We start from the raw sequence: 15,584 nt of genomic DNA on the forward strand, positions 1-15,584 counted from the left end.
TCACCATCAAGCATAGACAAGGGACGTATTTCATTATAATCCTTTAGGAAGGATTTTTCTGTTCTTTACAGGTGACAAAATCAAGGTTCTTTGTAGAACCTTTCTAAGTAAATATGCTACTTCAGTGGGAAACTATATTATTAGATCCTTCTTAGACTTTCATTTGCAGCTTCTGGAGAAAAATGTTCTAGATTTTCCAGGATAAGTCCAAAGTTACTTATTATAAATAATAAATGCTATGAGGGGCCCAGCATTCAAGTTAAAATAGCAAACAGAGACATAATCATAACGTGAATCAAACTTAAATTTAATGAAATGAAGACAGCTTATATGTACTAATGGACATTCCTTATACGTAAAGCTGAGCAACTATTTTTCTGGCTGTTTCCACCATCATTGCACAAAGGCTCTGGGGTCATGTCACAAGGAACATACACTATCATCTCCATGCTATTATCACATTTATATGCAAAGAATTCCAGTTTTCCCACAGAAGAGGCACTTTTATGGGGGTCAGGGCTTTAGGGGAAAGGAGTAAAAAACACTCATCGAATTTATCTTTTTCCTCAGAAGCTTTCACTATAACAATGCTTGGCTATGAGCACCTGCTGACTGGGAGGCTTTATCTCTAAATGGCCAAATAGGCGTCAAGGGAGGTGATGTGGGGATAGCAGGGAAGAACGGGAAGAGGAATGGGGTCAGAAGCCCTGGCCAGTCCTACAGAGAGTGCAAGGCATTGGCATCCTCTGGTTGTATAGTCTTGAGACCTGTAAGTGGCAGGAGTAGCTGATTTATAGATTGTGGGTTCAAGAAAAGTGAGGGCACCTTATAGCATGTTGAAAAACTTGCTCTCCGGTCCAATACAGTAGCCACTAGCCACAGGCAGCTCTTTAATCAACTAAAATTAAAGTTGAAATTCAGTTCCTGTCAACATTTCAAGTGTTAACAGCCACACGTGACTAGTGGCTCTGGTCTTAGAGCAGATAGAGAGCATCTGCATAGCTGCAGCAAGTGCTATGGAATAGCATTTCTTGGGAGGCTAGATTATCTGAGAAATCAATATTCAAAACTCTTGAAGTGAACACTATATCCCATACTGTTAAGAACACAGACTCTGTACGTAAACTTTATAGGCGCAAATCCTAGGTCCAGGCCTTGCTGTCACCTGACCCCAGGCAAGTTACTAACCACTCTGTGCTCTGGTTTGCACATCTGTAAAATGAGGATGCTGACAGTACAGATTCTTAAGGCTGTTGTGAGGATTAAATGGGTTAATGTATGTAAATTACTTATGACTGCTTGCAATCCATAGTAAGTGCTATTTAAATGCTACTTCTTAAAATTATTGGTTTCACATTTAAACATACTTCTATTTGTTGTTGTTCAGTTGCTCAGTTGTCTCTGACTCTTTATGACCCCATGGACTGCAAAATGCCAGGCTTCTCTGTCCTTCACTATTTCCCAGAATTTGCTCAAACTTTTGTCCATTGAGTTGGTGAGTTGGTGATGCCAACCGACTGTCTCATCCTCTGTCGTCCCCTTCTCCTCCTGCCCTCAATCTTTCCCAGCATCAGGATCTTTTCCAATGAGGTGGCCAAAGTATTGGAGCTTCAGTTTCAGCATCAGTCCTTCCAAAGACTATTCAGGGTTGATTTCATTTAGGACTGACTGGTTTGATTTAGCATTATTACTGGGGAATAGATGCAAATGGATTCATGTGCCTGCCCCTTGCTGTAACCATCCTTCCCCGTGGGCCAAATTTTCTAGAGTCAGGTGACACTCTCTTGTCAGCATGACTACATTTAGGGCTGGGGTGAACTCTGCTCCTTACTTGTACAGCAGAATGTCAGCTGCCTGGAGCACTGGGTATGTGAGCAGCCCCACGGTTCCATTATGCTTCTCCTTGGCAGTCTTTGCCTGTAGGGTGAAAAGAGAGGAGAGAAACAAATCTGACATGAACCTAATTATAATGCTAAATTAAGAAATCTTAAAAGCAAGCAAAGGGTGATCTGAAGCCACCTGTAACAACATCCCGACTCAGTCCCTTTTAGCAAATCTGGCCGTCTTCTGGCTGGCTTGCCTCCACAGTCCCGGCTTAGGCAGGAATAAGGTGAATCCACTTCCCCACTGTCCCTTGAAACAATCCTGCACTGCCACTGTTTCTTTTCCATTTTATTAATATAAAAGTCTAAGATTTTCTAGACTCCAAATCAGATAAATTCCAGATTTCATGGGAAAGGTCAGAAAATATCATGACATTATATTAGTTAACATCAAACTGTTTGTGGAAACTTTCCAGAAGTCTCATACTGTGCTATTGACAAAACTGTAATGCCCCCTTAATATCACATTAAAACAAAACCCTGAAAATCATGGTGTTAAAAAACAATGAAACTAAGAGAAATTTTCATCTTACCAATTCTAATGATCTGTCATGATCTTTAGGTGGGAACGCAGTGAGAGTAAAGTGATTCCAATGAACAGTACAGGTTGTAAAAACCAAAATATTTCCTTAACAGGGAAGCTAATGGAAACACCGGAGGTGATATTAGAAATATTTAACAACTGGTGAGTCCTGGGTGCTGACTATAATAAACTACTGGTATGCACACCCCGAACATCAGCCCTAGTGGTACTAACCCCCTTGCTACAGGAAATTTGGCTTTCTGGGTAGAGTTGCTTATTAGCAGGGACTATTGTGTGCAGTTCACTGGTAACTGCTTCCAAGGTCTAGGTATATCATACGTGTAAACTGATAAATGGGGCTTCCCATGAGGCACAGTAGTAAAGAATCTGCTGGCCAATGCAGGAGACGAGAGACATGGGTTCAATTCCTGGGTCAGGAAGATTCCCTGGAGGAGGAAATGGAAACCCACTCCAGTATTCTTGCCTGGAGAATCCCACGGACAGAGGATCCTGGTGGGCTACAGTCCATGGGGTCGCAAAGAGCTGGACACAACTAAGCATGCACGTTAAATTGATATTTTGGTGTGTAAATAAGTTTTGTTTATCTAATATGAATTACTTCTCTGAAATCCAGTGATTCCTGAATGAAATGAATAACTCAATTTATAAACTTGCATGATTCCGAGAATCAGGCTCACACATGCCCTCACAATTCGGGCTTCCTAAGCCAAAATGCAGACGTACCTTTTGAGGCTGGATCTGAAGACAATAGTTTCTCCCTTTAGTCGTCTTAATGTTCCATAATTTAGTTACAGGCTTTTCTGGTTACTTCCAGCAATTTTTGGCTTGTTTTTGTTGCTTAGTCTTTAGGTCATGTCCAACTCTTCTGCGACCCTATGGACTGTAGCCGGCCAGGCTCCTTTGTCTATGGGATTTCCATGGCAAGAATATTGGAGGGGGTTGCCATTTCCTTCTCCAGGGGACCTTCCCAACCCAGGGATCAAATCTACGTCTCCTGCATTGGCAGGAGGATTCTTTACCACTGAACCACCAGGGAAGCCCAGTTTCTGGCTTACAGCACTATTACTGCTATAGGGCGTTCATAGGAAATTTGAAAGTTGACCATACAATTCCTTCAGTACATCTCCTTATTATAATGTCCATGATAAAGGCCAGTTTGCACTGATTATCAGGTAATTCTAACAAAAATTTAATTTGGAAACAAACAAATGAGAAAAGAACCCAACTTTTAAAAATTGCTACTGCATTAGATTTGTCTTTTTATATTAGAATACTAGATCTTGAAACTACAAAGGAAGTGGGGAGATGTGGGAAGTTCTAATATTTATTGGATGCCTATTATGGGCCCCAGATGCCTCACACCTGTGTTATCTCATCAATCCTCCAAATAACCTTGACCTCAGCAGCCCTGATCCTATACTTCTACCCCACTGTTTTGCCCCTCACTGCCCCAATCAAAACCAAGCTAGGGGTTCTTAGATCTTCCCATAGAATTGGAACCTTGTCCTCTTAAAACTTTGCATACTCTGATTTTTTTTTTTTTTCCTAGAAATAATAGAAATGGTAATAGAAAAAATTACCAAAAGCCATAACAAAATGAAAAATGTATCAGAAAGATCAATCTAGTAGTTTTAAAGGAAAATTCCAATAAACCCAAGAAACAGGTAGTTTCTCAATTCTTTAAATAATCTCAGAGCAGGACGATTCATTTTAGGAGTACATGCTATATGAAAACATTTCATAAAGAGATCAAAGTGAACAAACAAAAAACAGAAAGAGGGAACACTGTAGATCAATATCTCTTATGAAAATTAATGCAAAAATTTTAATTTAAAATAGGAGCCAAAGAAATCTGCAGTGTATTAAAAAGTAATGCGCCATAACCAAGTAGGTTTTATTCTCAGAAAGCAATACTATTTCACTACATTTATATATTAAAGGAGATAAATGTTATGATCCTTTAGATAGATATTAAAATGACAATTAAAATTTCACAGCCATTTCTTTTCTTTTTTTTTTTTTTTTAAATTTAATGCCTTTTATTGCCATACCTCATTTTACTGTGCTTTGCTTTAGTGAGCTTTATAGACACATGTTTTGTTTTTTTTTTTTCCTTGTTAATTTTCTGTTTAGTTGATCTATCCATAAGTGTGAGTGGGGTATTAAAGTCTCCCACTATTATTGTGTTATTGTTAATTTCTCCTTTCATACTTGTTAGGATTTGTCTTACATACTGCGGTGCTCCCATGTTGGGTGGATATATATTTATAATTGTTATATCTTCTTCTTGGATTGATCCTTTGATCATTATGTAGTGACCTTCTTTGTCTCTTTTCACAGCCTTTGTTTTAAAGTCTAATTTATCTGATACGAGTATTATGACTCCTGCTTTCTTTTGGTCCCAATTTGCATGGAAAATCTTTTTCCAGCCCTTCACTTTCAGTCTGTATGTGTCCCCTGTTTTGAGATGGGTCTCTTGTAGACAACATATGTAGGGGTCTTGTTTTTGTATCCATTCAGCCAGTCTTTGTCTTTTGGTTGGGGCATTCAACCCATTTACGTTTAAGGTAATTACTAATAAGTATGATCCCGTTGCCATTTACTTTATTGTTTTAGGTTCGAGTTTATACACCATTTTTGTGTTTCCTGTCTAGAGAATATCCTTTAGTATTTGTTGGAGAGCTGGTTTGGTGGTGCAGAATTCTCTCAGCTTTTGCTTGTCTGAAAAGCTTTTGATTTCTCCTTCATACTTGAATGAGATCCTTGCTGGGTACAATAATCTGGGCTGTAGGTTATTTTCTTTCATCATTTTAAGTATGTCTTGCCATTCCCTCCTGGCTTGAAGAGTTTCTATTGAAAGATCAGCTGTTATCCTTATGGGAATTCCCTTGTGTGTTATTTGTTGTTTTTCCCTTGCTGCTTTTAATATTTGTTCTTTGTGTTTGATCTTTGTTAATTTGATTAATATGTGTCTTGGGGTGTTTCTCCTTGGGTTTATCCTGTTTGGGACTCTCTGGGTTTCTTGGACTTGGGTGATTATTTCCTTCCCCATTTTAGGGAAGTTTTCAACTATTATCTCCTCAAGTATTTTCTCATGGTCTTTCTTTTTGTCTTCTTCTTCTGGAACCCCTATGATTCGAATGTTGTAGCGTTTAATATTGTCCTGGAGGTCTCTGAGATTGTCCTCATTTCTTTTAATTCGTTTTTCTTTTATCCTCTCTGATTCATTTATTTCTACCATTCTATCTTCTAATTCACTAATCCTATCTTCTGCCTCTGTTATTCTACTATTTGTTGGCTCCAGAGTGTTTTTAATTTCATTTATTGCATTATTCATTATATATTGACTCTTTTTTATTTCTTCTAGGTCCTTGTTAAACCTTTCTTGCATCTTCTCAATCCTTGTCTCCAGGCTATTTATCTGTGATTCCATTTTAATTTCAAGATTTTGGATCAATTTCACTATCATTATTTGGAATTCTTTATCAGGTAGATTCCCTATCTCTTCCTCTTTTGTTTGGTTTGGTGGGCATTTATCCTGTTCCTTTATCTGCTGGGTATTCCTCTGTCTCTTCATCTTGTTTAAATTGCTGAGTTTGGGAGTCCTTTCTGTATTCTGGCAGTTTGTGGAGTTCTCTTTACTGTGGCGTTTCCTCGCTGTGTGTGGGTATGTAGAGGTGGCTTGTCAAGGTTTCCTGGTTAGGGAAGCTTGTGTCGGTGTTCTGGTGGGTGGAGCTGTATTTCTTCTCTTTGTTCAGTCGCGCTATGGGGAGGGAGGGAGGGATGCTGCTAACAAATGACACTGGCGTGCGCTCGCAGTGCCTCAGCCACACTGGGTCTGCCCCCGCTCACGGCGCGTGTAGCCTCCCTGCCCACACTGCTCAGGCTCTAGGTTGTTCCGCCGGGAACAATCCGAGGCTGGCCCTGGGTTGCATGCACCTCCCAGGTCCAAGCCGCTCAGGTTCAGGCACTCAGGTAGTCCTCAGAGGCGCAGACTCAGCTGGGGCTGCGTTTTGTGCTCTTCCCAGGTCCGAGCAGCTCAGGTGATGAGGTGTTTGGCGAGCGCCAATGCTGCGACTTATCGCCTCCCCGCCACTTGGTTATCTGGGTGTAAAACCGGCGCACCTTCTCAGGCAGATGTTGACCGTCCAGACCCCCAATAAGTTTTAGTTAGCAAAGAAGCCAGTTTTATAGATAATGTCTCTCTGGGGCTGCGATTGCCCCCTTCCGGCTCTGGCTGCCTGTCAGCGGAGGGGGAAGGTTTGCAGCCGGCTACCTCTGTTTAGTCCTTTGTTCTGTACGCGGGCTGGCGGTGTCTTAGGTTAGGGCTGGCTTTTCGCATGGTAGATATCCCACAGTCTGGTTTGCTAGCCCAAATTATTTCGCTCAGATAGCGCTCAGGGTATTCGGGCCAGATTCTTACTCTCAGCGATGCAGCCCGCGCCGCGCCTCCCTGCCCAGCCCCCGCTTGCTAATGGCGGATGCAGGCGTCTGCGCTGCTTCTCCGCTGGAGGAGTTACCGTAGGGCTCGCAATCTGCGAGTTTTAATTGTTTATTTATTTTTTCTCCCTGTTATGTTGTCCTCTGTGCTTCCAAAGCTCGGCACGGATTCGGCAGTGAGAAGGTTTCCTGGTGTTTGGAAACTTCTCTCTTTTTAAGACTCCCTTCCCGGGACGGAACTCCGTCCCTCCCTCTTTTGTCTCTTTTATTGTCTTTAATATTTTTTCCTACCTCCTTTCGAGGAGTTGGGTTGCTTTTCTGGGTGCCTGATGTCCTCTGCCGGCATTCAGAAGTTGTTTTGTGGAATTTACTCGGCGTTTAAATGCTCTTTTGATGAATTTGTGGGGGAGAAAGTGTTTTCCCCGTCCTACTCCTCCGCCATCTTGGCGCCTTCCCTCTGATTTTTTGTTTAACTGTGCATGCATGCTAAGTCACATCAGTCGTGTCCAACTTTGTATAACACTATGGACTGCAGCCTGCCAGGCTTTTCTCTCCATGGGATTCTCCAGGCAAGAAGACCAGAGTGGATCGTCATGTTCTCCTCCTGGGGATCTTCCTGACAAAGGGATCGAACCCACATCTCTTAAGGCTCCTGCACTGACAGGCAGGTTCTTTGTCACTAGTGCCACCTGGGAATCTGTTCCAAAATAGACTACAAACCTCATGAAAGGTGCTGCATCCATCCATCTTGGCGACTATGATATCTCCAGTACTTAGCGTGCTATGAGATTAGCAGAAGGCATCATCAGTATTTGTTAATCAAAGAATGACCCTCAAAGGCAGTTTCCAAGCTCCAGGATAAGACTAGCTTTGAAATTCATATTTTCCCCACAAATAAGAAATCACAGACTAGTGGAAGGCTTATTCACGTTGCCTGGTAACACTGGCAACGTGTTACCAGGAGATCCTTAGACACTATTTTAAAGTGGGAGCATTTCCCATTAAATCAGTTCTTTTGGAGAAGACTCTTGAGAGTCCCTTGGACAGCAAGGAGATCCAACCAGTCCATTCTGAAGGAGATCAGCCCTGGGATTTCTTTGAAAGGAATGATGCTATAGCTGAAACTCCAGTATTTGGCCACCTCATGTGAAAAGTTGACTCATTGGAAAAGACTCTGATGCTGGGAGGGATTGGGGGCAGGAGGAGAAGGGGACGACAGAGGATGAGATGGCTGGATGGCATCACTGACTCGATGGATGTGAGTCTGAGTGAACTCCAGGAGTTGGTGATGGACAGGGAGGCCTTGTGTGCTGTGATTTATGGGGTCACAGTCGGACACGAGTAAGCGACTAAACTGAACCAAACTGAAAAGTATTTCAGTGTTCAGTTTAGCATTACCATATTATGATAAAATGGGAAAGTCTTGCCACAAACCAACATATGATAGAGAACATTATCAATTTTGTTTCTAACTCCTGGCAGGTAATGATTCTACAGCACCACCAGTATGCCTTATTCAGGTACTGCCAGTTTAAAGCTCTGTTTCTCTCTGTAGTGTATGTGCAGCCTTCTGAACAAGCTTTTAAGGAAATCAGTGGCCCTGAAAATATGCTACAAAGAAGCTTGAAACTAAAATTAGTGTTGATGTCCTGGAGGGCTACATACCTTCAGGTGTGATCCAATTGCAAAATTACATGGGAATACTATGAATTACCCAATTTATATTTCTCAGTTGAACTTCTTAGAAAAAGAACAGACTTAATTTTTCTGTGAGTTTGAATTGTTGCTTAGACTCAATTTGTTTAAATATGGAATAAAATATGTAGTCTCTTCTCCCCACAATGATAACTTTCAGGCCTTAACAGCCAGTTAATTCTGGTGGAGGTAACCTCAGGGTCTAGTAATCCAGAAATGGTGATTGTTTGTTAGTTAGAATGTGGCACATTCAAAGTCTTACCAAGTCTAACTAACAGTCACTAAGGACTGACCATGCATAGATAAAATCAAATAATGAATAAGCTGGATATTTGTAACTAGTTTTTTAGTTCGAAAGAATCTTGGAGAATCCTTCTATTTTCTCTTTCATACCCTGAGGCGATGAGGTTAAAGATACTGGTCTTGCTAGCCACTAGTGCATAGCAAGCCAGAAAACTCAGGATTCCCAGAGCCTAACACAAAAATAAACAGAGAGGGGAAAAACAGCTGCAGTGGGGACTGAACTTCTTTCTGTTTATTAATCAGATCAATGGCATTTACCTTCCAGTGGTGTAAATGTTGTAATCGAGGTAATCTGACCATGCAGGTAAGGATCCAACTTAATTGTGTGTGCTCAGACACCTGAAGAAATAAAATAGAACATTAACAAAGGTGGTCAATATCATCTTGCATATAAGGCAAAACGAAATGGACAATAGGTATTACCTTGACTAAAATATCCCAGATCATGGTAATTTAAAAAATCAAGGGAGTTAATTCATAATGCATAGAATTTTAGATGCAGAAGACATCTTAAAAACTACCCAATACCATTACTAGTATAGTATTTCAATCTTCTTCACAACATCCCTAGCCAGCAGCTAACCAGACATTGCTTCAGCATCTTCATTGAGGGGACTTCATTATGTCCTGAGCCATCTATTTCAGCACAGGGGATCTAGTCAGGATTTTATAATAACTTTGTACAGGGTGTAATCTATAAAAATATGGAACCACTATGCTATATACCTGAAACTAATATAATAAGTCAATTATATGTAAGAAAAATAAAAGCCAAAGAGAAGATACACCCATGCACACACACAAACACGCATACACACTGGTCCAATCCTCTAAATATATGAAAGCAGCTGTAATATCTTTCATGGCAAAAAAAGGTACTGGACTGAAAATTAAAGACTGAGTCCTTTAGACCCACAGTAGTTTGAAATTTAAGAGTCAATTTATCATCTGAAAGCGTGTTTTTATAGTTTCTATTTTTTCCTTTTTTTTTTTTAAGAAGAGGTTTAATCAACAAGAAAACATAACCTTCTCCCAATTTGTTTCTGTTTTAACCAAATTAAATCAAGTCACCAAATCTGGCAACAATTGGGATGATTCTTGGGTCTGGGCCAGGTTCTAACTGGTCACCGAGAATTTAAGGCCTATGCATCCCATTTCAGGACCCTGGGGATTCTGAGCCCTTCATCCATTGTGGCTTTGTGTGTGTGTGCCCATCTGATTTCCTTAAAAAGCAGAGATGGTTGCCAGCTCTGGAAAGTGGCCCCAAATGTGTTCTTTGTGGGTTTTGCAAATGGAACATAAAGGAATGAAGCTGAATCAGCCCAGGCCTATTTTACTAGCAAGGAATCGCCATCTGGCATAAGATAGTTTCTCTTTTTTTTTCCCCTCAAGTCATGGAGAGGGAAGAGTTGTTTTTCACATGTTTGACAAGGAATCACTTTTAAAGTTTTGCAAGTTGCTGGGCTGAATCTGTCATCTTTCTTCCAAGAGGCATTTGGGGTTCATTGAGGGCAGTGACTTTGACAGCACTGTCCATGCAAATTGCTAACTGCTGCTGTAAACAAACAGCTATCAGACAGAAACAGGAACCCTGGCTGGAAGCAAGAGGATTATAGTCGCTTCCAGTCACCAGCAAAAAACATTCCCACTTGAACTAATAAAATAAGAGCTGTTTTTTGACATGAAAAACTAGGAGAGATTTTTTTTTTTCTTTACTGAATTAGGAAAGAATAAAAACACAGAAAATAACCATGAACATGTGGAAAGAGACAAGATGATCCCTTTCCTTCAACTAGGGCTCAAGAGCTCAGCTTTTGATATGCAAACAGCTACCGTGAAGTCTCTATAAAGTCAAGTATTTTCCTTGGAGTAGCTTTATATTTGGATATATGGAATGAGACCTATTGAATATTCTGCAGAGATCTTCCTGGTGTTTCCAAATAATGTGGCATAAAATTCAATTATTCTTATATAGAAAAACAGTAACACTTTTTGGTCAAAGGCAAATAATTTTCATAATTTATCATTAATAAGTACATCAGAAGGGTACTATACTTCAGGATTTGGCTCTCTTAATTTATTCATATTCATGGCTACTGCTTGGAAGTGATCAGATTTCTATCTGGAGAAAATGAAAATGGTGTTAAATATAGTACATTCTGACTTATGTTGTGAAATCACAAACAAAATAAAAATATAACCTGTTTCAGCCACAGAAAAGCAAAAACACGGAACAATAAAGTGGTCTGTTGACCATCCACAAACAAGTCAGCAGTGATTTAAGATTTCTGACCTCTTAATCTTAACAAGTAAAGACATGTATTCTGCAGTTACAGTCATTTTGCCTACCCTGTCCACTGCTGTAAAACAAGAGTCTGGCACACTATAGGTGCTCAGTAAATATCTGTTGAATGTATCTGTTGAACAGTAACAAAGGCTGCAGAAAGAATGGTTGGGACCAAAAAGAATCCCTTGGTAATCCGGCCAAAAGCAATTTCAGGGGAGTGACTGGGATGAATGCTGAACTATAAAGCGGTGGTTGAAATGTGACTAGGAGGCAGCATATAAAGACAGATGTACAAGTAAAGCATTAAGTAGAGTTCCTTGTGCTGCACAGTATGCTACACAGTTTGTTATTGATTTTGTATATAGTATCAATAGTGTATATGTAAGGCAACTATATGCCAGTAAAAATTAATTTAAAAAAGAGTAAACAAAATGTATGGCAAACACCTGTGAAAATATGAAATGTCAAAGTAGTATCCATTAAGTATGGAACAAGAAAAAAAAGGAAATAGAGCAGAGTTCGTAAGAGTTCTGTCTCTGAGGTTAGGCCATGGTTTCTGAATGCTAATTCTGCCATTCATGAGATGGGTAGCCCTGTATAAATGACTTAACCTCTCTGTGCCTCAGTTTTATCATGTATACAATGAGATTAACAACAGTGTCCACCTGACGGTGCTTGGTAGAGTGCCTAGCATACAGTAAGCACTCAATAAATGATTGCTGTTCTTGTTCAGTCACTAAGTGGTCTCTGACTCTTTGTGACCCCATGGACTGCAGCACACCAGGCTTTCCTGTCGTTTACCATCTCCAGAAGTTTGCTCAAATTCATGTCCATTGGTTCAGTGATGCTATCTAACCACCTCATCCTCTGTCACCCTCTTCTCCTCCTGCCCTCAATCTTTCCCAGCATCAGGGTCTTTTCCAATGAGTCAGCTTTTTGCATCAGGTGGCCAAAGTATTGGAGCTTCAGTTTCAGCATGAGTCCTTCCAATGAATATTCAGAGTTGAATTCCTTCAGGATTGACTTGTTTGATCTCCTTGCAGTCCAAGTGACTCTCAAGAGTCTTCTCTAGCACCACAATTCTAAAGCATCAATTCTTTGGCGCTCAGCCTTCTTTATGGTCCAACTCCCATGTCCTTACATGACTGCTGGAAAAACCACAGCTTTGACTATACAGACCTTTGTTAGCAAAGTGATGTCTGCTTTTTAATACACTGTCTAGGTTTGTCATAGCTTTTCTTTCAAGAAGCTGGCATCTTTTAACTTAATGGCTGCAGTCACCATCAACAGTGATTTTGGAGCCCAAGAAAATAAAATCTGTCACTGCTTTTACTTTTTCTCCTTCTATTTGCCATGAAATGATGGCACCATATGCCATGATCTTAGTTTTTTGAATGTTGAGTTTCAAACCAGTTTTTTTAGTCTCCTCTTTCACCTCATCAAGAGGCTCTTTAGTTCCTCTTCATTTTCTGTCATTAGGGTGGTGTTATCTGCATATCTGAGGTTGTTATTTCTCCCAGCAATCTTGATTTCAGCTTGCAATTCAGTCATTACAATTATAGAAATTTCAGAAAGAATCTTTTAACTTTTTAAGCTGAGATAATTATAGATTTACTTATAGTTGTAAGAAATAATACTACTGAGAGATCCAGTATACCCTTCACTCAGTTTCCCCCAAAGGCAACACCTTGCATAAATACAGTACAACCTCATAACCAGGAAACAGAATTTGATACAATCTGTCCACCCTATTGAGATTTCACCAGTACTACATGCACTCATTGTGCGGGTGTATTTAGTTCCACGCAATTTTATCTCGTGTGTAAGACATTTCTTGTTTAAGGAGGATAGAAACAAAGGTAAGTGGTAGGGACTGAGAACAAAAATTTTGTTTTTTTTTTTTAAAGGTGGGATAAACCTACATCTTCCACTGAAACATGAGGAAGAGAAATAAATACAGATGAGGATCTATTTTGTGGGATAACAGTAGAGAGCAGAAAGTGAGAGAACTTCAACTCTAATGGGCTCCTTTATCTCTGAAAACAGAAGACAGGGGGATTACAAACAAATGGGCTAAGAAATATACTCAATGGAATTGCTGGGCTTGATAGGAAGGAAAAAAAACTATTCTGGAATAGAGCTGTATAAGACTTGATTCTCTGCTGGTGCTTTTGTGAATGAAAGAGGACAATCATCTTTAAAATACACTCATGAGGAAACACTGGTATTCTTCAGGGTTGGCTAAAATTTTTTGCCTAAACATTTAAAAAAATTTGTAGGAAAAAAACCCAGTTGATTGCATCTTTAATTTCCTTTGATCAGTAAGAATTTTTAATAGGATCTGAAAAGCACTAAACAGCAAAAATCTTGATAATTGAAACTACATTAAAACTAATAACATATTTTTATCAAACACCACTATAAAAAGGGACTTCCCTGGTGGCTCAGATAGTAAAGATTCTGCCTTTACAACGCAGGAGACTCAGGTTTGATCACTGGGTTAGGAAGATCCCCTGGAGAAGAAAATGGCAACCCAGTCCAGTATTCTTGCCTGGAGAATTCCATGGACAGAGGAGCCTGGCAGGCTTCAGTCCATGGGGTTGCAAAGAGTCAGACACAACTGAGCAACTAATACTTTCACACTGTGTGCTTTGCTTGGGAATTCTTTTCAGGCAGTAAATTGGAGCCGTTGTCTCCCATCTCTCAGGGATCACTCCCTGTCCTTCTTCACCTGATGCCGAAGTCTGCTGAACCATTAAAGAGGAAAAAAGGGACTTCCCTGGTGGTCCAGTGGTTAGGAATCAACCTGTCAATGCAGGGGACATGCAACAAGAGAAGCCACTGCAGTGAGAAGCCAGCACACTGCAAGGAAGAGCAGTGCCCACTCGCTGCAACTAGAGAAAGCCCACATGCAGCAGTGAAGACCCAGCACAGCCAAAAATAAGATAAATAAATAAAAATAATAAATAAGTAAATAAAAATTATTTTTCAAAAAGAGGGAAAAAAGGCAAGTCACAGAGTGGGAAGAGATGTTTGCAAACAGAATACATTGGTATACAGAATATGTAAAGGACGCTTACAAATTGATAAGAAAAAAGCAGTATAACCTTATGAAAACCGACCAAATGTTCTAAGTGCAAATTAGTGATACCACTACACACTCACCAGAATGATTAAGCTGAAAACCCCAAAATACTACCAAGTACGGTCAGGATATTGAGTAAACAGAACTATTATACTGTGCTGACTTGAAGTGAAAGTCGCTCAGTTATGTTCGACTCTTTGCAACCCCATGGATTGTAGCCTGCCAGGCTCCTCAGTCCATGGGACTCTCCAGGCAGAATACTGGAGTGGGTTGCCATTCCCTTCTTCAAGGAATCTTTCGGACCCAGGGATTGAAGCCTGGTCTCCTCCATTGCAGGCATATGCTTTACCATCTGAGTCACCAAGGAAGCCCTTTATACCGTGCTGTGGGAATGTAAACATTGTCCCACCGCCTTTGAATTCTGACTGTATCCACTAATACTCAGCATTCATATAACATATGACCCAGGTATTCCATTTCTATACCTTAACAGAAATGTTTACATATGTTCACAAAAATATACGTGCAAGAATGTACTGTAATAGCCCTATATTGTAAGTAATCCAAATGTCCACTTACACAGAATGCATATATTGTGGTATACTCACTCAAGGGACTACTACAGCAATGGGGAAGACTAAATTACATTTAACAACATGAATGAATCTCATAAACATAATGTTGAATGAAAGAAGCCAGATGTAAAAGAGTATGTACTAAATTATATTCAATTTAAAAACAGGTTATCTTGGGAAAGGGATGGTTAGTAAATGGAAAGGGGAATAAAGATCAATACAAATTACCCATGTAACCTGCACATGGGTATGTTCAGCTTGTGAAAATAGGCAAAAGGCTTGTAAATCTAACTACACTTGGTCTTGAATAAAATAAAATGAAAACTTTTCTGGTGCTTAGAAAAGGTAGAGGGACTGCTGAAACAACAGAGTAACAACCTCTGAAAATCTGCTCCTCCATAAAAACAATGAGAACACAAGCAAAAACTGTCAAAGTCAACTTTTATAAAACTCTAGAAAATTAACCAAAGGCTTGCAATCATCTGAAGAATAATTAAGAAAAACTTTACAGTCTCAGTAAGAACAGAGAGCCTGGTGGCATTTTAACTTGCCTGATCCCCATCAGTCTCTCCCCGTGTCTGTGTGGCCATGAAAACAGCAGCCTAGCAGCCCGTGGTAGGGAAAGCTGAGGTCTGGAGCTCCTCATAAAGACTCAACCCTAGAGAATTGTCACTACTCAACCTGACAGCTGCCCACTTGGAAAATGGGGAAAAGCCCCTCATTTGCAGGGTTGGTGATTATTAGACCTGATTTAGAGTTCACTCAGTCGGAG

The 15,584-nt window shown here is 40.1% G+C and overlaps 1 protein-coding gene across 5 annotated transcripts in view; it reads right to left on the minus strand.

Annotated features, from left to right (window-relative positions):
- The window catches only part of WARS2 (tryptophanyl tRNA synthetase 2, mitochondrial), a 101,201-nt gene that overhangs the window by 15,079 nt on the left and 70,538 nt on the right, over nt 1–15,584 (minus strand). For 4 of the 5 annotated variants that reach the window (XR_015160823.1, XM_086392140.1, XM_086392137.1 and 1 more), the window contains exons 3-4: nt 9,124–9,204; nt 1,832–1,917 (exon numbers count right to left, since the gene is read on the minus strand). Coding sequence is in view for 4 of the 5 variants with exons in the window: in XM_086392140.1 (XP_086248266.1) it covers nt 1,832–1,917; nt 9,124–9,204 (167 nt within the window). In the remaining variant the exon portion in view is untranslated. The remainder of the gene's footprint in view (nt 1–1,831; nt 1,918–9,123; nt 9,205–15,584) is intronic. The other variant, XM_086392138.1, reaches the window with a different exon arrangement.

The sequence above is a fragment of the Bos grunniens genome, chromosome 3 (genome assembly GCF_055505025.1).
Source record: "Bos grunniens cultivar Pamir isolate PY7600 chromosome 3, Bosgru_T2T1.0, whole genome shotgun sequence".
Classification (NCBI taxonomy): domain Eukaryota; kingdom Metazoa; phylum Chordata; class Mammalia; order Artiodactyla; family Bovidae; genus Bos; species Bos grunniens.